This window comes from Argiope bruennichi, chromosome 2 (genome assembly GCF_947563725.1).
Source record: "Argiope bruennichi chromosome 2, qqArgBrue1.1, whole genome shotgun sequence".
Taxonomy (NCBI): Eukaryota; Metazoa; Arthropoda; class Arachnida; order Araneae; family Araneidae; genus Argiope; species Argiope bruennichi.
The window spans coordinates 29,554,451-29,582,420 of NC_079152.1; the positions used below are offsets into that span (position 1 = coordinate 29,554,451).

Here is a 27,970-nt window from a genome sequence, read left to right on the forward strand (position 1 = left end):
CCCATTATACAAGTACTTACTGGCATTAGTGTTTGCTGCTATCTTCGCTACTTCGTTGCTTAGTAACGGGTCTGAGATATAAACAAAATAACTTTGTCATCATGCTTATAATAGAATAGAAAACATAATCATTTTATCAAAGGCGTAGAAAATTTTATTCCTATATATTGACTTGATATTATTTATAAAAAGTTACCTCCAATTGTTGAATTAATTATGTCTAAAAATCTATATTTTTCAAAAAAGATTCAAATGCTAGATGAGAAGTGAGTTTAATTGACATTTTGAATAAAGCCAACTGTTCGTGTTTTTATTTAAGTTTTATAAACTTAACTGAAGAAAAATTGTCTTTGATAATTACTCTTTCATTTTCACTTATTTTTGATTGTCCAATTATTTTTTTAGTGCTGTAAACTTACTAAGAAAACTAAGGCAATTAATTAGAAATTATGTTCTTTATTTTTCTTGATCAAAAAACATTTAATGATAACTTTTGATTATATCTGAAATTCTTAATTTCATTTCTTAATGTTGCAGCTTGCAAATAATATTATTCTATTCAAAACTTTATTTTAACAGAATAAATATTGTTATATTTTCTAAACATCACTATGATCAGATTTCTTTGTATTGAATTTTAGATAAATTTCAATAAACATGGCAAAATAAAATAAAATGTTTGATCTCAATATATATATGTATATTGTATTTAAAATAATTCTGAAATAAAAAGCTTACATATTTCACTTGAAAAGACAAATATTTCAATTGTATTATTATTATTTCAGGTGACATTAGAAATATACTGATTATATATTAAAAATTGAGAAATTTTTTCATTATTTCAGGATTAGTTCTTGCATAAATGATATATCAGTGATTTTTGGTGGCCTTGAAGATCTTGATAGGCAATTAAATACCATAAGTACAGATGAAATATATACAGAAGAACTATGTGATATGCTTCAAAAATTGGTAATATATTCAGTGCTTGGGAATAATTAAGCTTAAAATTATCTAAGATCTTTTAATTTATCATGTTCTTTTCATTTAAAATTAGAAATATTAATTAATTCATTTTCTGTCTCTTTTTTCTTAAAATACTTCAACTGTTAGATGTATAACTGATTCTTTGACAGATATTTTATTATTAGATATTTTAATAGCAATTATTTTTTATTCTAATACATTCATTTTATGCTTAGATTAAATAATTAGGATGCATAAATGTATAGACAGTAATCAATGAATCATTTAAAGTTAGATATAATTGCATCATTAATTTATGTATTTAAAAGAGTTTGGGTCATCAATATTTTCCTATTATCTTTTTTCCTCTCTTAGACAAAAATTTATTATATAGTTATTTATTATTATAATGGTTTTTATATCCATTAGTTTATCAGAAAATTCTCTTCTGGATTGTAAAAGTGAAAGAGATATAAATTTTTGTAATTAAATGTACCAACTTAAATATTTTTATACTCTCATTCTATTTTGTTTATAATGGTCTTTTTTTTATTTTTTGGTTAAACTTTATAAGCAGAAGATTAGGAAAATTTCCAGTTTGTTTTATGAAATATGTTTTTGAATAAATATATGTATTTTCTGTATAAGTGCATATATTGTCATGTATATTCATAAAAGTATGTGAAGTGAAAATATAAGCATTTATATTTTATAAACTATAAAATATAAATAATTTTAATAAACTATAAAATTTAAAAGAATGCATAAAACAAAGTGACTTAGTTACAGAATTATAATTTAAATAATACTATTTAAATGTTCTTAATCTACACTATTTATAAAGATCATGTATGCTTATATGGTTAAATTAGATAAGCAGAATATCAGCAAGTATTATTCTCAACATATTTGTTGCAGGTGCATAGTGACTGGAAGGCAAAGGAGGGGTGGGGGAGTTGTTCCAAACACCAGTCTTAGGGGCAATATGGAAATAAAATGTTAGTAGGTTTATAGCATTTTTTGAAAAGTTAAATAAGATCTGGGTGCCAAAAAATTATAGCACTCACTGATTAGCCATTTGCCTTTACTAAGTCGCTGAAGACAATTAGAGAGCAAAAAAAAATTATATTATGCTACAGATGCCATTTACTTTCACTTCACCATTGGGCTACTTTACTATTATTAACATACATTTGATTTCAAATGCAAATTAAAAGATAATTATGCATTAAAATTACATTATAATGCCTTTCATATTTATGATTTAGTCATTAAAATTCACATTTATAGTTGATTTTTTTTTCAATTTTTCAGGTCATACACTTATCACAGTCACCTGGAATAGCTGAATTAATCTTGCCTCACCTCGGAGAAATACAAAAGCAAAATAATATCAGTTTGCTGAAAACAACAACTGTAGATAATGTAGAGAAAACATGCTCATCTGTAAATAGTTTATATGATAAAATAAATGTAATGTGGGAAAGAATATGTTATTATTTAGAGAAATACTCTGTATCTTTTGTCCTGGATAATTATGTGCCTTTAGCATCATTACACAGCCATTTCAATCTCTGTTTACTAAAAAATCATGTAATCAATTTGCAGCATATGTTTGTTCCAAAATTAGTCTGGGAAAGATATAAAGATTACCGTTTCCATTACTTTGAAAGTTACAGTTGTCTTTGCCCTGTGTCTGGATCTTGTTTTGGTTGTTGCTTGAGACTTTGCATCCAGTGCTTGTATGAAGATGAATTTTTAACTTATATTGGATGTTTCCATCCTTTTATAGTTACTCAATCAAATATATTGGAAATTTATATTGATGTGATCAATAAAAAGTTTCATAGGCTTTTAAATTTACTTGATGAGTGCATGGGTAAAAAGAAAGATTTCACTGAAGAAATAATCTCCATTTTACATACATCTCATTTATCTCATGATAAGCATGCTAAAACTTGTTTTGATTGCTTTATGCAAAACAAAATAGATTCAGAAATTGAAGCTGCACTTTACTGTGTTCAGAGCAATTATGGTACTGAGAGTGTTTGGAAATCAGTTTTTGTTAGCTCTGTTATCAAAGTTATAGAAGCAATTTTGATCTTTGAAGATAAAATAAATATCCTATTTCACAAAAAAGAAACTATGTATCATGCTCATATGGATGAAATTTCTGTTTTGCTGGAAGGTAAGTGACTCATATACGAAAATAATACTCATTATTTTCATAATGAAATTTAATTTTAATCTTTCTATTTTTTTTCAACTGGAATAAATTCTTACAAATAAAGATAGGATTAGAACTACTGGATTATTATAGAAATTAGGCTTATAAATTTTAAAAAGCATGTTATTATTTATATATTTCATTATTATTTATCTAAATTTATTACTTTTATTTTATACATGCATAAAAACTTTTTTAAATCTTTGTGATCAATCTCTCTCTCTCTCTCTCTCTCTCTCTCTCTCTCTTCTTTTTTTACTATTATAACTTATTTCACATTGCTTCTCTTTTATATTATATTTTAAATGGTCACATATTATGGTATAAGGATTTAAATTAATTATATTGCAAGTAGCTTTCTGATATGACAAAAACTTCAAGAATTCATAAATTTAATCAAAGAAATATTTTAGATTTCTAACTCTTAAACAATAAATTTTATTTTATTATTTATGCATGCTTCTATTATCTAAACAATAATTCAAAATCTTTTCATACTATTTTATAAATATAAAGATAAATTTTTTTCAAATTAATTTTTTTTTCAGATTTTGCACATTTTGTTTGAGATACTTATTCTAAAATATTTCATTGAACTTATGGCATTTTTTGTTTTTTGCCCCATTTCCAGAACAATATAAGTTGAATTCAGATAAAGGAATGACTATTTATTACACACGCACATACACACATGTATATATGTGTGTGTGTATATAATCGATTATAATTCATTTTTTTATAGTTTTAAACTCAATTATTGCATTTATTTCATAAATGATATTGAACTCATTAGTTGCTTTTCATAGATAATTTTCTTTTAATCTTATAACTAATTTATTTGTTTCAGGATCAAAGCTGATTCTAGCAACTGATAGTCCAGAGCAATCTCCATTTTCCAGACCACAAAGTAAGAAAATCTTCGAAAAACATGTATCTTTGATGGAGGGTGAAAAGATCTTTTTTCTGTGGAATTGGAGGTGGGCTTTAAGTATGAAATGTAGTATAGTTTCCTTTTAGTTCTTATAACTTTTTATTGTAAGTCAAAACAAAATAAAGTATGAAATTCTTATTAACTTTTGTCTTGCTACTTTCTTATTAATATTTTGCTTAAATTTAAAATAACAATACAAAAAACTGTTTTTAAGATTTTACAAAAATTGATAATAATTTAATATACATCAGCATTTTATGAGAATACTTTCAAAAAGTTATAAAGAAAATTTCTAGATATTTCATTGGACCGTAAACTTTATAGAAAAAAATGTATTTTTTATATTAACAAAATTATGTGCTTATTTTTTTCTTTCTTGTGTACGAAGTACTAAGTATTGTAATCATCAAAAAATTTGGACTCGAGATTTAGATGAATTTTCACTTTGTGACCTTCCTGAGTCACAAAAATAAATTTTTGACATTATGTCTGTCTGTCTATGAGCATAATAACTCAAAAACACTTTTAACTAGAGGTTGAAAATTTAATATATGGAATTATAATAAAATTCACGGAAAGTCTGTCTGTCTGGTTGTATGAGTGCAGATAATTCAATAACTTTAAAGCGCAATTTGCTAAGTGAATTAAAATTAGTGTGCAGATTTAGCATCCAAAATATGGACACTTGTCAAGTCTTGACCCAAATCTGTCAAAGATTGACTCTCTGTGGATCTGTACTTTCATATGCATGTAAAAGCAATAATTCATAAATGCAATGACTTAAATCAATGAAATTCAGTATGTTTTCTTGAGATTACTACTTTAATTTTGTGTCAAATTCTGATGTGAATCGGCCTGCATAAAAGGCATCCAACATACATATTCTCATGCTAGATCCAATAAAAATACTAGATTCAAGACAAAGATCTATATTTTGTAGCTATAGTTCACCAATGCTATGTATTTATCCTTACTCAAGGTCTACAATTTTATGCTGAAGAAGAAGGATAAAATTCTATATTGGAGCATATGAGAAAAAGTTTCAAATAGATCACTGCTGCTGATTTTTTTTTAATTGTGATTCCAGTGAGTTTTAATATCCTTTAAAACTCCATGGAATTTTCTTTTTTGTAGCTATTTTTTTAAAAATATCAATATTTCATAGTATTTTTTTTTTTCTTTCTTCTGTATTACATGGTATTCATCAAAAACAACCATAAATTTAAAAAAAAAAATGGATGAGAAGTGATGAGCTGCTAATTTCTATAGTTAACACAAAACGAAAAACTGAAAATGAAAACTTGCATATAAATATAATTTTGGCATAAAAATTAAACATAAGATATATAGTAAAAAAAAGGAAGAAATATGATTTTTCAAGAAATTTAATGAATAGTAGAATCTTTTTTTCTTCTTGGTAATACTTAAACAATAAGTATAACTTGGTTCTGTTAATTTTATTGATATTCCTTTCTTTACAGACAGAATATAGTTGAAAAAGGGTATTTGAGCTATCTCCAGAGATCATTACAAAATGATGTGGAAACTATTGTGAAAGTGCATATTGAAAAGGAAAAAACAATTTTAAAGCATCAACAATGGAGAGATCTTCTAATCTCTGACAAAACAATACAGTATGAATCAGAATCTGTGAAGACTGCAACTTTACTTCAAAGTACTTTCAATACCATAAAGACTTTGGAGAAATATTTACCTGTACTACATACATCTTGTGATTCATTTCTTTCCTTTAAATCATCTTTTTACCATACACTGGAATCTTATGTTATTAATCTTGTACAGCATTTGAAGGAAATAGCAGGGTACACAGATAACACTTGCATAATTTTTTATGAATATATTTCTATAAACAATGCTGTGTTCCTAAAGGATAAGCTTCATGGCTATTGTGAAATTTTAAAAGGATCAGTCTGTGAGTAAGTGAATAATTATTCAAGCATTTTCTGAATAAATTGTTAATTAATTTGATAAGTTCCATTGCTTTTTTTCTATTTCCAAATTTCTTTTATCTTGGATTTAACATTTTTCGAATATTTCTCAAAACACTTTTCAATTATTTATGCAGTATATAATTTTTATATAGTTTTTCAAATATTGTTTGCACTTTTACATAATTAATATGATTCTTTTTATGAGCTTATGTTTTATTTCTGAATTATTTTATAAAAATTTATGTATTCTGTATTTAAAACTAGATCACAGAACAATATATGCCATTTTCTGGACCAATTAACCGATGAATTAATAGAATCAGCAGTTCTTCGTCACTTCAAATATGTTTCATGCAGCATTTTATTTGATGCTGACAGCTACAATTTTATTGATTCTAAACCATTTTTTGAGGTAAATAAAACATTTTTTAATTCAAAACTTTTTACATGCTCATAACTTTTTATTGTACTTAGCAAAAACAAATAAAAAGTATGTCAAATGTACTAAAATAGCAATCTGTGCAAAAAATGTAAAATTTTTGCAAACTTTGAAGTACATACTTACTGACATTGGTACCTGTATTAAGTAAAAAAGAAAATCATTTTATACCATTATATATGCTTTGGTGTGTGCCTTTTGCTATTATCTTAACAGAAAAGTGCACTCTTTTTCATATAAGGGCTGTTTAATTGCATTAATATGAATTTAATTTGTATCAGTTCATTCTTTGAACCAGCTCTTTAAAATCATTTTCAAATGTGAAAGTATATATATATTTTCAAAGCATTTTTCTTCATTTTAATATTTGCTCTCAGATATTGCATCCTTTTTATTTATTTATTTTTATTCGATAAATGTTAAATTGGTGGTTATTTACACCTACAATCTGGATAAATAAAGTTAACTGTACAGTTAGATATGAAGTGCTTAAATTAAAATTTATTAAAATTCCATAAAGCTTCTGAAACATAGCCCTTCCTCTGTTTTTTTAAAATTTATTGGTATTCATTCTAAATTATAAAATTATTAATTATGATTTTGAAATCATTACATTTTACTTTTAATAGGGTGAGCGTATTTCTTACAGCATACAGATGTGGAATTTATACATGGAAGGACTTATTCATGACATAAACTTTTTTTTGCCTCAAAATTGTGCTCAGAAATTGTATGTGAAGGTTTTAAGTTCCTCCCTGGAAAACTTTCTTATGCGATACTCCTCAGCCACTCCAAGTGAATTTCGAACACCACAAGTAATGTGTGATCTCTATGTGCTTCTGTTATGTTCAAGTGAACTTCTATGGCCAGCATGCACTTCTGCTTTTGAGTATATGGGAAGAAAGCAAGAAATGGTTGAAAATGCAATCGTAAGTATTGTTATTATAAATTCTAATTTCATAATTAATATTATTTTGGCATTTTTTAATTAAATTAAAATATTTTAGAAAAGGCTTATAACTTGCTGATACTTGTTTCTTCTCTGATCTTATTTCAATATTTATACATATTGCTACGAATCTGTAATTTGCTTCCCAACGCATTTAATTCCATTATAAGAAAGATAATTCGGATGGATGCTGAACTGACGACGAATTAATGAATTCTGGATTTTGTGATGACTTTGATGAAAAGAATGAGGATTCTTGAATCAACAAAATTTTAGTGATAGGACCCCTAGGGTGCGAATTATAATGACCTTTCTAGAAGTTTCTATAAAATGTAGGGAGACGAGCAGGAGTGAATCACTTGAGTTGAACTCAAACGATCAGTTGAATCGTGTGCCGAGCCTTCGAGTCGAAAGTTGAGGCAGCATTGAGTCGTGTACTGAGTACCAATCGTATAATCGAATCAGTAGTGAATCAGCAATCAAGTTCGATTAAAACAAATAGACAATGAAAAATTACAGACTTTTGAGGGGCGTGAATAGTTGTGTGAAATCTCGCTTCCTGCTAAGTTCTGTCGGACGCTTTGAGGTATTGCGGTTTCTTACTACCGATTCTCTGTTTTTGTGCTTATTGTAAGTGCTGTTCTTGTTTTGCTGTCTGTGTTCATATCTTCGTGTTGAATAAACGTCGTTATTTGTTATTGAGCCTGTTAGACTAGTTCTCTATGCACCTACTACACCATTGCTATTTTTACAATTTTTTGGAAATTTTCTGTAACTATATAGTTTTAATAAATATGGAAATTGGAATGTAGAAGTAAGGCAGTATAATTTGATACTTTTTATAAAATTCTGCTCAACATGAAGTTAGCATCCAGTCTCCTTAGATCAATGGTAATTCATAAATTAGAGTGTACATTTAAGGCAAATTTTGTGAAAAGTCATCTAATGCAAAATTGTATAAGTGACAGGCTTCTCTCTTTCAAGTTTTTTTGTAATTGAAAGAAGAAAAAAAAATTCAATTTTTCTTACAAGGTTGATTATTTAAAAAAGTATAATCCATAAATGAATTTATTGTTTTGATTAGAACTAATATTATAATAATAAAATATTTTGTTTTGTCGCATGAGTTGGATTTGGATCGCATCTGGATTGCTTTATTGGTCTTTAAAAAATGCAGGTTTGATTGAAAAAAATAGGAGGTAGAGAGGAGGCAGATATTTTTTTTAATAATATTTTTGATGTAACTTCTCAATTTATTTAGAACTGTTTCAAGAGTATCTATATTTATTAACATAAGTTTTCAAATCAATCATTAACAGAAAGCAAGGTATTTTTTAAAAAATAACTTAGCAACAAATTTTAAATGATATAGACAATGATGTCTTTAAAAGACATTTAGCCAATTCAAACAAATTTTAATGAGGAAATTTTTATTTTTGTATTGTAGGATAACACAAAATTCTTATTATATATACAATTAAATACAAGTATCATAAAAATGTTTTTTTTTATCTCCATAAATTTAAATTAAGGCCTTATTTAAGCAATATCTTAATTGATATTTGATTTTTAAAATGCTTGTATTATTTTAAAAAATTTCAATATTTTAAACTTTTTTTCTCTTTATGTCTTTTTAGACTTCCTGCATCAATAAAATTCACAGCTCCTGTTGCTTCCTACTTACAGTTCTAGTTGTCTTAAGTGCTCCCATTAATGAGCTTTTTAAAATCTTCAAAAATGGTTTCCCTCAGCCTCGACTTTCTCTTCGCACAAAATATGAATCTGTGTCTCCCTGGTTACCATGGATACGACGTGAAATGTTTTCAGAATTCTATCAGAGACAGATTGTATCAAATGTATCTGTTTGGCTTTCGGTTAAAGCTTGTACAGCATGGAATTTACCAAATCCATCTGCAGTTATTCATGTAAGATTTTTTTATTTTATTTATTAACTTTTCCTTAATTTTTAGTTATTTATGTAGTTTCTACAGCCGAATTATTTATTGATGTAAAGAATAATTATTTTATATCTCAAAAAATAACTTTTAACTTTTATTTAAATATTGAAAAGAAATAACTATTTAGTTTTCTGTTTAAAAACGTATAACTTTTCTCCTTATACTGTCTTTCATTTGTGAAAAGAGGCTCAAATAATGATGCAGATTATTTGGTTTAAAATAATTTAATTTACAAACGAAAGTCACAAATTATAATCGAAAGTATGCTTATATAATTCCAAAATTCAGTGGCAATATCTCGAACTATAATAGCTTGAATCGCAGAGCTCACTATAGCCTTTGCCACATTAAATAATTTTCCAGATGCTCAGTACTTCCTGTAAGATAACTTGATGGATTTACTGGAGACTTATGGATTACTTCAAAATTACATCTATGAGTCTTATCATATTTTGGGAGATTTATTTCAACCAAGACCCTTGACGGAATATCTTGGTTGTTTGGCGAATGAATTTCTGACCCCGCTATAATAAGGAACTCACCTGAAATTCAAATCTAGAGAAGTTATCTACCCTTTGCAGTCTGATCAGGAAGGGGTTTGAAATTTCTGAAAATAGAACCATATTTCTAGAGACAAGGTTCGAAGCCTCGCGTTTCTGAATGTTTGGCTGGAAGTTTGGTCTCCAACATATAGATAAATTACTGTAAGGTTCATAGAAGGTTGACACCATTTGTTGTTTTGAAAGATTCAAGATTAGTTAAGAGATTCAAGATTAGCAAGTACCAGAAGTTCTTGCTGGTCTGAATGCCATGAAGGCTAAGCTTTTATAAAACCAAAGATAGAAAATTTAAAGAAATACTTGCTTGAAATTGAAAATTGCTAAGGTTTGCATGTCTAGTTAGCTAAAAGGGTACTTTAAGTTTCTCCTGGCAAATGCATTTTACTTCGATTTATTACTAATCTTTAATTTTCTCACGAGTAAAATAAGTGCTGTACAGATTTTTTTTTTGTTGTTGTTGAATTATCTACTTAAAATTATTTTCTTTATTTTGTTTAACGTTAAATGCCTTTGATGACTAGATAGTTCGCCGAGAATATTGATGAAGTTTAATTTCAATTAAATACCTGATGAATAGTTTAAGATCATTTCTCAAAAGGAGATTTTGTTGAAAATTATTTCGAACAAATATTTTTAAAAATTGGTAAAAATTAGGAAAATGTGTGCATCAAATATATTAGTATAAAAACAGTATGAATATATATTTTTAGTTTTAAAGCGATGTAAAAATCAATTTGGGACACTAATATCAGCACTAGGTATAGCGGAAAAATGATAAAATTTTACTTAATTTTTAATTGATTATTTCAAAAGTATTACTCAATATTCCGAGATGCATTCTCATCTTGCAAAGTGTGTCTGTAAAATTTAGAAGTTCTATATATATATTCACACTTCCTCCTTTATTATTAGTAAATGTATTTGATCTCATCAAAATCATATCATTCTTGTGATGGGTAGGAGCGCTCGCTCCCAAAAGAAACTATCTCCTGTCATGATGGAAGTTGATGAAAAGCATGGCTCTTAGTGAATGCTATGCACTTTTATATCTTTTGGTGGAGGAAAGAAAGCAGATGAAGCATTACTCGAACGCTAGCAGTCGGTCCTCGATCTTCAAAGAATCAGGAAAGGGGCGGATAGTTGGTCAATCAATGTGCTGTTTCAAAAAGATTGTAAGAAGGAGCGAGGTAGCTTGATTTTCTAAGTTTTCTGAAGGAGTTGCAGGATTTGCTATTTTTTAACGTCTCTCAATTAGGGAGAGACAAGGATGGAAAATGTTCAGAATTATTCTACGAGTGCGTTTATTAAGATGAGGTTTTTTCCTCCTTTTACCTTCATTAATTTGGCTGCCTTGCTGAGGAATGGGAATTCTTTAAAAAAAGGATTTAATTTCTTTGGGTGTTTTGAAATATTGAATGTCAGAAAGCTGTTATCTTGCTCTAAAATTGCGCTGATCTGTGGTTGTTGTCTGTTTCGAGATAGGTTCTGTCTTGTAAGTTTAGATTGTCATGGCTGGTTGAGATCTTTCTTTTCGACATTTTTGTTTTTAAGGGCGTTAGCATAAGATTTATTGAACCGGGAGCAATTTCTTACTATCGGGAAGTCCTTGCAATCTCTTCGTAGCCTTTGAAGATTAACGACATGATTCAGTTTTGATATTAATGTGGCAGACGTATTTCAGATTGTATATATTTTTGTATGCTCCCATTTTCCTGAATTCTACCCGTTAGATTAAGCAGAGATAGTTTTAGTGGTAATTTTTGAGAAGTGAAATTCTTCCAGTTTCATAATTGAGGGATGTAAGTTCTGAAACTATTTCTTCGTTTGGGTGATTTATTTGGAGGCAATTAATAAAGATTTTATGCGGTCTATTTTCTGGTGCTTCTGATAGTTTAAATTCTTTGTTCTTTTCTTTCAAGAATTTAATTATTACAATTCTTTCTTGTGGGTTTCTTAGTTTGATTCTTATATTTCTATTCGAATAATTATTTTCGATTCTGTGGTGTATTCGACAAATTTCTTGTAAGATAGTGTTGTAATCTTCATTTTATCTTATCTTATCTTAATTTTAAGATAATTGTCAGAACTGAGTTTTCATTGAAAAATATTCTTTTCGATCTCTTTATCCATGATTTGAAATTTGTTTCGTAGAGAAATGTTTTTTTTTTTTTTTTTTTTTTTTTTTTTTTGCTGCTTGACTTTTCTTAATCTTTTAAATACTTATCTGACAAATATTTCGAACTGTTATCAATGTTAGTATAAAGAATTTTAAAAAAAGCATTTCCGTTTCAATATGGAAAATGATTTTAAGTGGAAAAAGAATTATGCCACATACATTAAACTTACCTTTAAAAAGATGTGTTAAATCATTATTATTACTCTTAAACTTTGCTAATATGAATGTTTTTTTATTCTAATTCGTCTGCAATTAAGACTCTTCTCTTACCACACTTGACTGCTATTCAATGCATACAATAAAAAAATAAAAAAAACTTATTTCTGATTTTTATTACTTGAAGTAAGTTTATTAAAATTTGTAAATTAATTAATTATTAATTTTTAAATTTAAAAAAATGAATTATTAAAATTTATATCAATAAATATTAGATATTTAGTTAAATTTTATAGTTTATTTACTCATTATATAATATTTAATAAAATTTTTTAAATATTATGAATGAATCACTCTTTGTCAGTTGTAATTTAAAATTCATCATATTTACAAATTTTTCTTAATTCAAACTTTTGGATAAACTGAGATTTTGTAGCAATTTGGATGCTTTCATTTTTTTTTTATTTTTTTTTATTATTATTATTTTGCATTGTTTAAAAAACGTTGGCAAAATCCTCAACTGCAACAAGTGGACCGATTTACCTTATTTTCGTCGTCAGATAATTTCGCCATTTTGAAGTATAGTTAACCAATTAATACTCTATAAATATTGCGCAAGTAAATAATATAATTTAAATAATATTTTTAGTTTTTGTAATAATATTTTGATTATTGTTAGAATATTTTAATTCTGGCAGTAAGCTGTAGCTCATGAAATTTGTTCAATAGGATTATATTAATACGAATTAACACCTTTCAAGCATGGTGATTTATTTCTTGAGTTTCTTATGTCAAAATATTTAATACATGGCGGTTCCGTTTTTTGAAAAATGTAATTAAGAAAATATACTATTAAGCTTTAAAATACACTTTCTTTATTAAGTATTTAAAAACTGAACCACCGTACATTAAATGCTTTGATATAAGGGTTTCAAGAAATACGCTATGCTTAAAATAGTTATAAATTAATATAGTCCTGTTGACCAGTTATAATGAAATACATCTTATTAAAACAAAAGCATGCAATTAACCATGCACTAATAAGGACCAGTTATTGCATAATAATGGTAGAGTATTCTTATCGGTTAGATGCAAAGTATTGAAATTAAGCAACGAAACCTGTCCAGTTATTGAGGTTAGAGTTTTGTCTGAATTTTATTTTACAATAGCTATCGAAAATGGAAGCGAAGGAAAGTATCCACAAATGTAGCCTACCACCATACATGGAACTTTTATCTCAGATGCTACCTAGGCTCTCTGAGTGGTATTGACCTATTGATTATAGCACACTTCTTATTTATCTTCTCATCATCCTATTCTTTTATCAACTTCTATATCAAATGAAATTAAAACCACCATCACTAAGGATGCATCCACTAATACAAAGATTTACAATAACAGTTAATTCCAGTTTGAGATTATATCAAGAACATTTGAAATTCACTTTTTCCCCCCTTTTGTTTTACTTTTTATATGATGGTTAATGATCTTTTCAGCAAATGAAAATGCAAGCAATTTATTATTCTATGGCAAATCTTGACAAGCGTATTTTGGTGTAACAGTAATTGTAGAATGAAGGCAATGAAAAAAATCACGGAAACTTTTTGAAGTTAAGAAAAATAATCATAAAAAAATTATCATTTCATAAACGAAAATAAGAAAAAGGTGATGATGAAGTAGAATTAAATTTTTTTAATTAATTATTATATTCCGTTTGATGAATAATTTTTAAAAAACTAAAGGAAGAATGTATATTACATTAAAATTATAAGTAGCTTTTAAATTTACAGAAAAGCAAATGTTTGAAATTGAGTGAAATTTGTCCTACAAGCTTGAAACCTAAAGATGAAATAAGAAATTTCTTCAAAAAGAATATAAATATTTATATTATTGGATCTATAAAGTAATCAGAGCTGTTTAATTTTATATTTCAAGTTTTGTATGTGTGTGTGTTGTTCCATCTTGTTGTTAACTAACTGATTTTTTCTTTTTTTATGAGGATACCACAGATATATTTTATGAGGATACCAAAGATAACGGAGTATTTTTGCTTATTTTAAATTTGCAAATTTTAAGCTACTTTTCGTAATTTATATTACATTGCATATATTTTATTGAATTTTTATACATTTAAAGCAAACTGGCTGTGCACTACAAACTTCTATGGTTATTACATAAAGGAAATTACATTTAAAAAAAAAAAGAGATTATAACTTTGAACTGAAGGATTATTTCTTCTACTCAACTTCTGTCTTTTTATTCTAAATTATTTTACCAAAATTGTCTTTGGTATTGTTGAAATTCTTATCAGTTACAATGAAAAGCAAGAAAACAAAATTCACCAAGGAGTGCTAAAATTAAATATGCATATGTTCTTTTTCTAGGCATTTACGGATCACAACTGTACTTTATCCATCTTATTGATGATGCAGGCTGCATGTCCCTCCCTCGCACTCCATAAAGATTCGCATACTCTGAATGAAGCTGCAAAAGTTAAATTGGCCTTTTCTTTATTAAAATTACTAATTTGCTATGATAATCACATTCATCTACAAGATATTCTACTTCCAGTAATAGAAAAGTAAGTAACTTGAGATGTAACTACTTATAAAATGCCCCATTCACTTAAAGTAAATATTATGTCCTCAGCAAGTACTTGGATGGCCAGGATAGCCTGGTTAGTAGGGCGTTGGACTCGCATCCCTTTGGTTGTGAGTTCGAACCCCCACCAACTGAAAACTTCGTATGTGTGTGGTGGCTGGCGCACGTATAAATCTGTCGGGGTCACAAAGTCCTCCATGTCGAGAGTAATACCACTGAGGGGTACTGGATCAGATCTATCTCTGATTCAGGTCTAAATTGCGATCTGTGGATGAGTGAATGAAATACATGCATGAAGTTCGTCCCATAAAAAGGGTTGTGACGTGTAAGTAGTTAAGTTGTACTCTTGACTTTAAAATTTCTCTTTAAGTATTTCAAAATACATATACAACAGCATTCTCTTTCTTCTATTTACCCTATTTTATGTAGATTTATTAACAATGAAGGTATTTTTAAATACTAAGTACAAATCTTGATTTCACCAGTAATGCATTTAATATCTTTATTGGAATTCTGAGGAGGAGAAATTTATAAAAAGTTCGTTTTTCGGGTACCTTCCACTAATAGGAATTAAAAATTTAATGGCAAAATATTATTAATTATAACTATGAAAATCATGATCTTATGAAATCAATAAGGATTATTTTCATTATTATTAATGCTCAAATTCCATAAACTATTATCTTAACATTTTGCAAAGAATTTTTAAAAATTCTAATAATTTATTCTTCTATTAAATTTTAATTTATTTTCTTTGGCTGCCATTTCATTCTCTGCTAGATTTTTTTGCAAAATTAATTATTGTTCAAATACTGACAGTATATATTGTTAAGATTTTAATGTTGACAATAAAATATGCAAAATAATTAAGGAAATGCAATTAGGATTTTTAATTTTGCAACCACTGAGACTCATAGATATTATTGTTGTAACATCAGTTTGGTGCCATAAATGGCTTTTCAACAATTCTATAATTTATAAATTTTATATAGTTTGATATTTTTAAATATTTGTTTTGAATTTATGTAACTAAATATTTTTAATGCCAGAAGTATACATTCGTGTTTGCCTTTTAATTTCTAGGACTAATGGTTGGCAAGAATTTGATTCAACCTCTATTAACAAGCCATTATATGAGGTAAAGTAAATTTAAGTGTTTGTTAAAAAGTAGAAATCGTCTAATAAAATACAAAGTGGAATTAATTTAACTAAATTAACATTTGATTCAGAGGTCATGGTGGTATAAAGGTCTTGTGAAAACTTTGCGTCCATATTTGGTAGGGTAAGTATAAATTTTTGTAATGTTTTGAAAGCACATCTTTTTTTTTTTTTTCATATTCTTTAAATATAAATTATTGGGGCTGTTTACAAATGTGCTTACATTTCTGTTGTAGAGTTCTTGAAGAAGTAATTCCATTTTGGTTGGACATTTCAAAAAAGTGCAATGATCCAACAACTATAAAATCTTTCAATACCTTGAAGAGCAGCTTAAAGAACCATGTTATTTGTGTTTGTGATAAAGATCCACTAAATTCCATGCAAGGTAAAGCTTTGAAAAATTCAGATTTAGATGCAATTTTATAGAAGTATTTATATTATTTCAAACACTGCTTTAAAAAATTCTGTGCATAAAAGAATACTTTGCATTCTCAATGGATATAAATCATTACCTTTGTGAAATCATGTCAAATGTTAATAAGATTTGTTAAATCATTTTACATTAAGTAATCAAGTCTGCTAAGTCTAGGTTGAGCATTAATAAATAAAAACTTTAAACCTAAACCATCAAAAAATATTTAAAATAGAAAAGTTACTCTAAAAAAAAGGAAGGAAATTGCAAATGAAACAAGAAGTAGCATTAATCAGCTATGTTGATTTATGTGGTTTTTATATAATTCCTTGACTTTTTTTCTGTATATGAAATAATTTTCAAACAAATCTTGAATATAATTCTCAAAATTTCATCTTAAGGTTTTGGGAACTACAAGGTGTTTTTAAAAAGATTTGTAAGAAGTTAAAGTGTGCTACAAAAAACTTGTATAGGAAAAAAAATAGTTTTTAAGGTATAATAGTAGCTTTAAACGTTACATTTATAATTTTTTTTGTTTGTTTAAGGTGAAATTTGTTATTTCTTTTTATTACTATTTATCATTTTCAAATTACTTCTCTCATATTTAAACTAAATTATCTTTATACATTTTTTTTCAGATGAATTTGAACCTACAGATGAAATAATTTCATTTGTATGTTTACGAAAATTTTTAGAAAGTATGCATAGAAATATCATTTTACTGCCAGAAGCTTTGAAATTATTCTTTTTGACTCTTGATTTGCATATCTCAAATTATGTACCTGAGATACATTTAGTACATCAATCATTACCTTTGCAGGTAAAATTGGAATCAATAATTAAATTTATTAAAAATATTATAATTTTAGAAAACTTTTTAAAACTTTAGAAATACATTATTAAAAAGTAATGAAGATATATGTAATATTATTCTAATTTGTATTAAAATATATATGTTTACAATGCTACAAAATTAACAAGATGCATGGCAATAAAAATGAATTTAAAATATGATAAAACAAACGTGTTGCATGTATTGTAAACCAGTTGTATTCTTTAAAATAGGATTATATTATATTTTATGGTGAAATTTATTATTATTATTATCTTCTAAAGTATAATATTTTTAGCTATGAAAAATAATAAGATTTTTTTCTTTTGTTCATTAGATTCTGATTTCATCTGCTATTGATTTTCTTCGAAATGAAAAATTTATTAGCAGTATAATGGACAACATTAGAAAAATGGCTATATTAACAACAAATGCCTTGGAAACGCTGTTTTGTGAAAAGGATTTTTTATTTCTCAATGAGAATTATACAAAATTAGTGACAATGTTGTTATCATCAATTCATGCAAATTTTAAAGATTTAAGGTGAGATAATTTTATTTCTCAACCCTATAAGCAGTACTTGCTCTTTATTTGTATCTAAATGATCACTTTGTTTTGCAGGAAAAAGTTAGAGAAGACTTCTGAAACTGTGCACATACAAGACATTAGAGATGAAATTCTAGAAATAACCGTTCACAAACTTTTACAATCACCAGGAGGTATCACTATTCAAAAGAATATTTTCAAACATAGTTTGTAATAACATTTCACTAAATATAGTAATGAAGTTTGCATAAGCATTTATTTTATTTATTTTAAAAGGAATTCAAATGCTTTACCTTTAAATACATCAATATTTATGTTAAATCTTTTTTTGTTGTTGTTGTTGTTCAACTTGAATATATTTTAGAACTGTGTTTAACAGTATGATTGGATAAAGTTCTTTAGCAAAATAAAAATTGTATAAAAAAAGTCTACTACACAAATTATGTTTTAGGTATATGCATATTCCTTATTGTAAAAAAGTGGTCTTCAGGAACAAATGGAAAACAGTTCTATAAAAATTCTAAAATAATACATAATTTAATAAATATAATAATTAATTCAGAGGAAGAAAAATAGATGGAAAGAAAAATGGTAATTTAGTTCATTAAATTAAACATGTTTGAATATTTTTGAAAAGGGTGAAAATTAACTTTGGTAAATATATTTAAAAATTTAACCTAATTTGAGTGTATTAAAATTAAAGCTGTGAATTCCCTCATATACATTTGTGGGTAATAAAATGTAAATAATAGAAAATTGAAGCCTTCAGTGCTGTATACTTTATATAACATAAACTTTTAAAAATCTTAAAATGTAACCATATTATTAAATCTTAAACTGGAAACTGTACTTTGAAGTAAATACAAAAAATCAAATAATAATAAATTAAATAAATAATGGAAAATTTAAATAAGGATTTAATATTATTAAAATGTATAAATATTGTTAAAAAATTTTATGTAAGCAAAAAAAAAAAAAAAAATGTTTTCTATGTTTTTTATTTAATTTTATATTTTCTTTTCTTTTTATCTTTTAGGAAATGACATCATTCTGTACTTACACCAGATTCTGAAGCAAAATGAAAAATGGATCCAGAAAAGCCTTGGTGTTCCTGGAATGTTGTCTTCGGATATGGTAAAGAATCCATTAAGTCCCTCTCCTTTGTTAAATGAATATTCTAAGAATCAAGAGATAGAAGATAAGGAAAAAAATGTTGTACCTCTTAAAGAAACAAAGCAGCACTCTCAAGGTATTTTTCCTTGTTAATGAATGCATATAATAAATGGTTTCAGTTTTATTTAAAGAAATGTATGAATTCTTCATAAATTTTCTCACAAATATTATGTTTACATTCCTGTATTAAGTCAAATGATTTTCTTGTAAAATCGTCGTATTAAAAAAGTATTTATAACAAAATCTGATGTTTTATATAGTATAATTGTTATGTTTGTCTTTTGTGTATAGATTCATTTGTAGAGCAACTAAAGAGAAACCAAGGTTATAGTTCATGTAAATTAAAAGCGTTGTAAAAAATGCTGCTATGCTGTTAAAAATTGAAAAGAAAAAAACACACACACACACAAATATTGTTACTAATTTATTTCCAACAATTTTTTTGGGGGAAAATCCCTCGATAAGTTTAAAAAGAATATTAATAAGTCTAAAATTATGGAAGTTTAAATTTTTTAGCATTCTCTTTACATATCTTATTATTTAGTTATTTTCATTGCTACATTAAAATAACTAAGCATATACGCACACAAAAAAATATTGAACTCGAAAAGCTTAATTTTACTACCAAAATAATGTGAGACCACACATTAGAATGTGGATAAAAGAGATAGAAGTGATAGAAGCATATTAGTTGACCGATAATAGGTCATATTTATTTTAGATTGTATGTGATTGGAGTATATAGATAGTGTTAGATTCACAGGTATAACAATAGAACTAGTTCTATGTTGCTGAGAATAATTGGGTGAAATGATTGATGTTTATGGCTTTTATTTAGTTTGGTTTATACGATTGGAATATATGCTGCGTATGGTTCATACTTATATAAGTTTTAAAATGTTTTTCTTTCCTTTTTTTAGTCGTGCTTCCCCCCCCCCCCAAGCATGCAGTATTTTGCTTAAAAATGCCCTCATTTAATTGATTTAAAATGTTTTGTGTAGAATTATATTAAGATAAATATTATTTTTATCTTTATTTTTCAATATTTCTTTCATGTAATCCTTTTTCATATTTAATTTTCAGTTTTATATTTCGAACTTCATAATTTTGCTAAATATTGATAAAATAAAGAGAAAGGTATTAATAGGCAGAAACATAAACGTTTTATTTGTTGGCTCTTTTTTTCATAAGTTTATATTAAATATAGTACATAATGGCATATTTTTCTTTTAATTATTCATGTTGTATCATAATTACCTAAAAATTGGAGACCTTTTCTAAAATTTCTAATGTATTGCATTATTTTTCTATAAATGTGCTTACACTCCACCTGTTTTTTATATTTTATACATTTTGGAATTACTATTTTTAAAATCTGTTTCCGATTTCTAAAAGTGTCGATCATATTAAAGTCTTTTTTAATTTTAATCCTTTAATCTAACAATTGAATTAAAATTCTAGTTCACGTAATTTTGCTGGGGAATTGCATCAATATATTGTTATTGTTTTTTTTGTGAAGAATGATAGAAATCGAAATTTTTTTAATAAATAGTAAAAAAGATAAAATTTTATAGTGTCCTCTATTATTCAAGAAATAAAACACTACAATAAATTTTAAATTACAAATATTACCTTTACTTCGACACACTTTTTTGAAGATGATTTAACATAGTTATTTTTTAATTATTTCATTTGAAGAAATAGCACGAATATTTTTATTATATAAAAGGAACATATAGAAGATAAATTGAAATTTCCTTTTATTTAGAAAATTTCTGATTAGCTAACATATTAAGAAAAACTGTGAAAGGCATTAATATTTCGTTTATAATTTATAATTACAGTAAATAAATAGTAAAATTCCAATTCGGGGAGACATATCGATTTATGTTTATATTATACATCATGATGGTGTAAGTTTGTAAACGCCCAGTTGTACTCAGAAGCCAATGCAGTTAAGTCCATTTTTTAAAAATCTTTGTTATTTTTTGTGAATTTTAATGGAATAAATACTACTTTTTAAAAATTATTAATATATTGACATGCTATTTTGTTTTTTCCCTCATCAGTATGTATTAATAATTATTATTATATTTCAATTAATTTTTATGAAAGCATTAAAAACAATTTTCTTTTAATTTTGTTTTTCTGGAATCAATTGTATTGACTTCCAATATACTACTTTAATATAGACAAAAGTATAAAATAATACGAAGCTTCACATAAATTAACAAAATTCATTGTTTAAAAGTATGATAACAGTAAAGTTTGAATTTGTCTTTCAATTTGCGAATATATGCATTTTTAAAAATTCCAGTTTTTGCTGATGCTATACATACTAGCAGTCAAGGTGCATCCTGTAATTCCGAACGAAAGCAAGAAACAAGAAATTCACCGAGAAATCTGTATGTCTCAGATTTTGAAGAAACTGTTACTGTCCTGAATTTGGAAGTAACTGACAGCATTCCTGTATCAGAGTTTCATTTCAACCCTTTAGATTGTTTTGATCAACTAGGAGAGAGTACATTTAAACAGGTATATCTTAAGCTATGTTTCAGTACTCATTTTAGTTTCTTATGGTGTTTTCTAAATTCTAATATAGCCCATGATATATTAAGAATATTCTTAAGTTCTTTATTTGAGAGTTAAATCATTGTAGTAGAATAATATTCTTCGTAAATGTCAATTTAAAGGTAACTTCCTAGAGGAGCTTTAATAAATATATATATAGCTTTAATAAATATTTTTTATTATTCTTATCAGAACTAACGACCTCTAAAATAAATGATATTATAACCCTAACTACAAACTGCGTACTGAATTAATTCTGAAATATTCATAAAATTTGGTATATGGACTGTAGACTAAATTTGAAGATTTCTGTCAAATTTTAATAGAATCCGTTCGGAAGAAATCTGTCTGCCTGTCTCTATTCGAATATAAGTGAATTCGATAATTACAAAACGAAAAGAATTAGTTGGATAAATCTTGATACGAAAGTTTAGCATCTGAAATGTAAATTTTTAGGCATAAAAGTCTTTCACGGTATTACCTAAAGTCCACAATTTTATGTGAAAGGAAAGGGTAAGATTTTCATTGGAGAGTATGCGAGAAAGTTTCGGTGAGACCACTTCCATTGGCTGCAGTTTTGTGTCAGCAATTTCAACACGTGAACATGTAGCAAATACAATTTATTTTTAGAATTATTAGAACTGTATTTAAGTTATATTAGTCGTTTTTGTCGAGTATGTTGGTATATTGGCTATATCTAACTGCAGTTAAATCGCTATAGATATAACTTCATAACCAAGATTCCGTCAAATTATCAGCACCAGAGCCATGTTATTTAAACTATCTCACATACTTTCTTTTCACACTGTAGATGAATTTTCTTAATGAAGGTCAGTCTCATGATATCATAGAGCTATTAAAAATGTAAATGCCTGTTTCACCTAACTTTCTTGTAAACTACAAAGATATTAAACTGAATCTTCCTTCCTTAACTTCCGAATATATATATTGCCAAAGTTCAGGAAAAATGTACACGAGTATTAAATTGATATAATTAAAAGATTTTTTTTTTAATTTTGAAATAGTGTAAAATTTATTTTTGAGCAATAATATTTTCAAAACTTATCGTGGAAAAACGCGAAAATTCAGATTAATTTTTAATTAATTAGAATTTTTTAACAGTCGCTTTAAAATATATATTTCTGCCCTCCGAGATATATATGTGCTAAATGTGGTACTGTATGTTAAATGTTCTGGTTTGTAGGGTTTGACCAGAGGACCTCTCGATCTGCAATCGAATGCTCTACCACTGGGCTGTGCCCCCGATCCAATGCCATCAATGGAATAATATTTGCTCTTTAAGAGGAGAAAATTTCAATGAAAAAATAAGCTTCCTCTGAGATCCTTTTTTTTTTAAATCAAAGTTTTAGTTCGAAAGTTTTTCAAACTTCAAAATATAGAGCTTCTTTCAGCACCGGGGTTATAAAATGGGTCATCTAGATCTGCAATCGAATGCTCTACCGCTGAGCTTTACCACCGATGCAATATCGCAATTGGAATAATATTTCCAGATTATAAGAAAAAATGTGAATGAATGAGTACGCTTTCTCTGTGATCCTTATTTATTGAACGCTAATTGTCCGTAATATTTTAAACTATAAAATATAATGAGCAAACACATACATATTCACCGTTATTACTAGTAGAGATAGGAAACCTAAAGTGTGATGGTAGTACTGCTAATCTGAAGGTTTAACAATATGCAAGGCAAAATAAGAAAAAGATCTCCATCGGCGTTATATGTACATTGTATTTCTCATTTTCTAAATTTGGCTGTTTAGACGTATGTCAGATTAAAGAAATTTATAACTGTTTCGCAGTTGTTGAAAAAAGTATGCATTCACGAATACTCCTGAAAGAAATAAGTGTTCTGCAGTGTAACATATCAGAATATTTCCCTTGTAAAGAAGCAATGATAAAATTATCTCCTGTGCCTTGGTTAAGAATGGCAGGAATCTATTATGGTGGTTGCAGGATTCAAAGGTGATTGCGACTCCATATCAAAAATCCAGAATATTAGCGAGATGTAAAAATCTTGAATAATTCAGAATGTTTATGTGATGCTTATATGTGTTACATGGTTTTTCAGCCAAATGAAGACAATAATTTAACTACAATTTATTTGTTCAAGGGAGGGTATGATTTGTAAATAGGGATCAAAGGCAGAACGCGTCTGTTCGCACCAGAACACAGAAACGAAATATGAGAAATTTTTTGCACATATGCGTGCATATCTTTAAAAAATTTTATTAGTATGGCAAAAAAAAGATGTACAAATTATAAATATTTCACAAATGAACATAATTTTTAATAAGTTAATTTCTCAAATAATAATTTACTTTTTTATATTTCTCATATTTTCAAACAACTTTATTAAGCAAAGAAAATTTTTGAAAATAATTATTCACAATGTCATACAATATTATAATTGTATGATGTTGTGAACAATACCACACACATGATATTGTATGTTCACAATAATACCATGTTGTGCACATACTCACCACAATATTATTGGAAATTTTTGTTCTTCAACATTTTTTTTTAAATAATTGCTAAATTTAAATTATTCTTTGGAGCAGAAGTTCTGTAAATTGCAGTATTTACATTTTTCTCAGCTGATAAATAGAAGTTCATTTGATCAAGACAATGACTTTTAACTTAAATCTTCCAATATGCCATTAGAATTTGAAGTGCTTTTAAAGTATCCATATCAATAGACACTCGAGAAGATGTATAAGGTTCATGGAAAGGAAGTAATTTTTAACAAAATCTTTACCAGTGAAATTTGGTAAAATTTTTTGACCTTAAAATTTTACATGCACTTTTGTTTAAAGAAAATAAATAATACTTTATAATCTGCACATCTTACAGACTATCAATTCCCAAAAAGTGTTCATCATCTATCATATTACTAAAGCAATTAAATAGACTTTGTGGATAAATCAGTATTTTCAGTTCTCGTTTAAGACAACTGAAAAACTATTTGATAACTTTTGATTTCTTGGTCTTTCACAATTGAAATTATTATTAACAAATTACGAATTTCATCAAAACGAGGAAAGTTGTTGCTTCACCTTGTAGAACAGGATACAAACTATTAAACGTGATGAAGATGTCCTTAGAGGTAACTTTTATTTTCAGCATGTAATCAATACATTTAATGCATGCCTCTTTGGGGATGTATTTCTTTTGGATCTTGATGAAAATTTTTATAAATTTAATAAATACAGTACACTCCCGATTATCCGCGGAATTGGGTGGCGCGGCCGCCGCGGATAACAAAAATCGCGGATAATCCGAAAAAAGCTAAAAACGGGTATAGCAAAAGAGAAAACAGTCATTCCAACTTTGAAAAATCGTTTTATGTACAATAAAACGTAAAATAAACAGCAGGAAATGTTTAACTAACGCTTAATATTTTAGTATATCTCTCAAAACTAACATAAAATGCATTTTGTTAATGAAAACAGAAAAGTGCTTTGTACTTACGAGAGGCGTCAAGGATACACAGAAAAAGTAATACATATATACTGTTTTAATATTGTAAAGTATTTATGTAATTACAAAAGCATAACTGTAAAACTACACCTTTTTGAAGAAATCAGTCGTTTGTGTTTGCTTCTTTCTTTGGAAGCATTTTCTCTTTGCTTGAAAGAAAAAAAAAAAAAAAAAAAAAAAACTTAGTGCTGCAGGCGCGGATAATCGGGAGTCTACTGTATATTTATTCAAATAAATTTAATACAAATTATGATTTTCGAAATTCTGAACATAACATTTCAAAATTAAATTAAATGCAGCTTTAATCGGTTCATTTAATGCATAACCCATTAGTGTTAAATATTTGTTTATTCCAGATAGAATTACGCAAAAGTATCATCGCCAAGTTCACAAAACGTTCGACAGAGAAAAAAAGTTTATTTAAAGAAGTATTTAATTGTCATTTAAGTTATTTTATTTTATTTTTATGATTGCAATCTAAACTATCTGAATATTCACATTTGGCGATTTATCATTAGAAGCAAATTCTATTTGACAATCATGATGAAATCTTAAGTATAACCAGGCAAAATTCCAGAAAGTTGAAAAAACCTAAGGAAAAAAAAATCCGGAAATTTAAAAGGAAAAAAAAAAAAATCTAGTGCACAATCACCCCTGGGAATTGCTCCAACTTTTGATTCATGCTCTTAAGTTAATAGGAAAATGGAATGATAAGGATTCGCCTTCTTGAACCTAAATTCTTTTAAATTCATTGAGAAGTTCCAATTTTGTCTTTTTTATTTTCGATAGAAAAAAAATATTTTCTTTTATGTTGAAAATATATTTCCTATTATGTTTTCTGTTACAGGATTGCAATGCAAGACTGTGAAACTCATTGTTGCAATTGAATTTTGTGAACTTGATATAACTCGTAATCAATCAAAAACGATTTTCAATTCGATTTCTTTAAGTCGGAATCTATTTTAAAACAAGTAATATATAAGGACTTCAAAATTGTTCTTACATAATTAACAAAATAATAATTTTAAGAAAAACGCACCATTTTAATATATTAGCTAAATCACCTAAATCTCATTTTAAGATAACAATTTTTAATCATTTCTGGATGTTGTAATTCTACATCTCGAAAAAAAGATTCAGAAAACAAAATTGCAGTTGTGAATTCATGAAATGCTTCAATTATACCAGAGAATGATCTCATATCTGTAGAAGAAAAATTAGAAATATTGAAGGAGACAAATTCTTCATATTAATTACATTATATTTTAGAATTTTGATTGCAGAATATCAGTTATTCAAAAAGATATTACTGGTGCAATACACTAGATTAACTTGTTATAGAAGCTTTACAAGAATGCAACATAATTATGTTCCCAACTATAGATTAACTTCTAAATATTTTAGTCACCTAGTCTATTAAAATGTGTACAGCTAAAAAATCGTTTTGAACTAGAAAAAAAAAAAAGAAAGAAAGAAAAGAAAACGAAATAACACAGTAGATCTGAAATGTGTTTAAATGGGTTCTGTTTGTTACAAAGAAGTTTTATATATTTTGGAAACGCAAAAACAAGAATAGGTATAACTTTGTTAAAACTATTATATAGAGAAGTTTTCTTTTCATATATTCTCAAAGATTTTTATCATTTTTTTATATTGATGTTGGTTTCTACTGATTCTGATAAGAATTTTAGTTCTCATGGTATCTTTATTATTTTTTAATATTCTTTATAATAGCATTTTTATCATGATAAAAATTTTATCAATCCTTAAATAGTTTTAAATCTCAGAAATAAAATTAATACATAATATTCTTTGTTTTCTTCTGTGTGATGAATCTAAACTAAAGAAATTGCTTCTGTCATGAAAATGACAATATGCACCCCCCTAAATAATAATTTCTGTGCACTTCTCTATATGAGAGTGTTATTTCCCCCTTTTTTTGCAAGATAATGTTTATAGGATGGACACTATCTGTAAATTGTGTAATGTGACATGCACGATGTAATAATAATTTAAAACTCACTACAGGATACTATTAGGCTCAGTGGTATTAAGTTGAGTACATAATTACTTTTTTAGGCAATAAGTGCTTACTAAGAAATAATTTCTCAATTAAAATATATAAAAATTAGATTTTTAATTAAAAATAAATTTCAACACTTTTCCTATAAAATTTTGAAGTCATTCGAAGTTACCTCAAAATCACTTGTATACATTTTTTTTTTTTTACAAAATCGGCTTTTTTAAAAATAGTAATTTTACAGTCAGGCATTTTTTTCCCTCTAATTTTAATAAATTAGATTTAAAAAATATTTTTAATGTATTTTACAATAAGTTTCAACAATATTAAATTCATTTTTTTACTATAGTTAATAACTAAATTTTTAAAAATATTATAAAGATATATGCATCAAGCCTAAAATATTGTCATGTTACAATGTTTCAAATTAAAAATATCTTTCACGTTCCTTAATTTTTTTTTTTTTTTCAGTAAGGTAAATGTTAACTTTCTTTTGCAGATTGTGTCAGAATTGCCACCACTGCACTGGGAAGCTATTTTAAGTCATCTGCCCATTCTAGGATTAACAGAAATGAACTTTTGTACTATTCTGTCACACAGATGGGATATTTGCAACAAAGAGTTCTTAACACCTGAGGAGTCTGCGTATGTGGATGAGCTAAAAGCTATATACAAAATAGCATAGTTGTTTCTTCATACATTTATATTTAAACAATATAAAACAATATATCAAGTATTTGGTGCAAAATTTCAAACAAAGTAAAATTACATCAATATAAAACAATTAATTATAGCAAATTACTTTTATTTTTCTGTACATATTTTACATTCTAAAATAC

At 26.7% G+C, this 27,970-nt stretch overlaps 1 protein-coding gene across 1 annotated transcript; it reads left to right on the top strand.

Annotated features, from left to right (window-relative positions):
• The first annotated feature begins 77 nt into the window (after positions 1-77).
• On the top strand, positions 78-27,966 carry LOC129991810 (uncharacterized protein KIAA0825-like). Its single transcript, XM_056098261.1, has 18 exons — positions 78-266; positions 849-975; positions 2,284-3,157; positions 4,044-4,173; positions 5,609-6,064; positions 6,344-6,491; positions 7,148-7,447; positions 9,105-9,392; positions 14,702-14,898; positions 16,002-16,056; positions 16,148-16,200; positions 16,313-16,461; positions 17,127-17,308; positions 17,658-17,863; positions 17,942-18,039; positions 18,903-19,115; positions 21,357-21,574; positions 27,631-27,966. Exons 1-18 carry the CDS (start codon positions 217-219, stop codon positions 27,814-27,816), a joined length of 3,930 nt encoding a protein of 1,309 aa, XP_055954236.1. The 5' UTR covers positions 78-216; the 3' UTR covers positions 27,817-27,966.
• Positions 27,967-27,970: the final 4 nt, after the last annotated feature.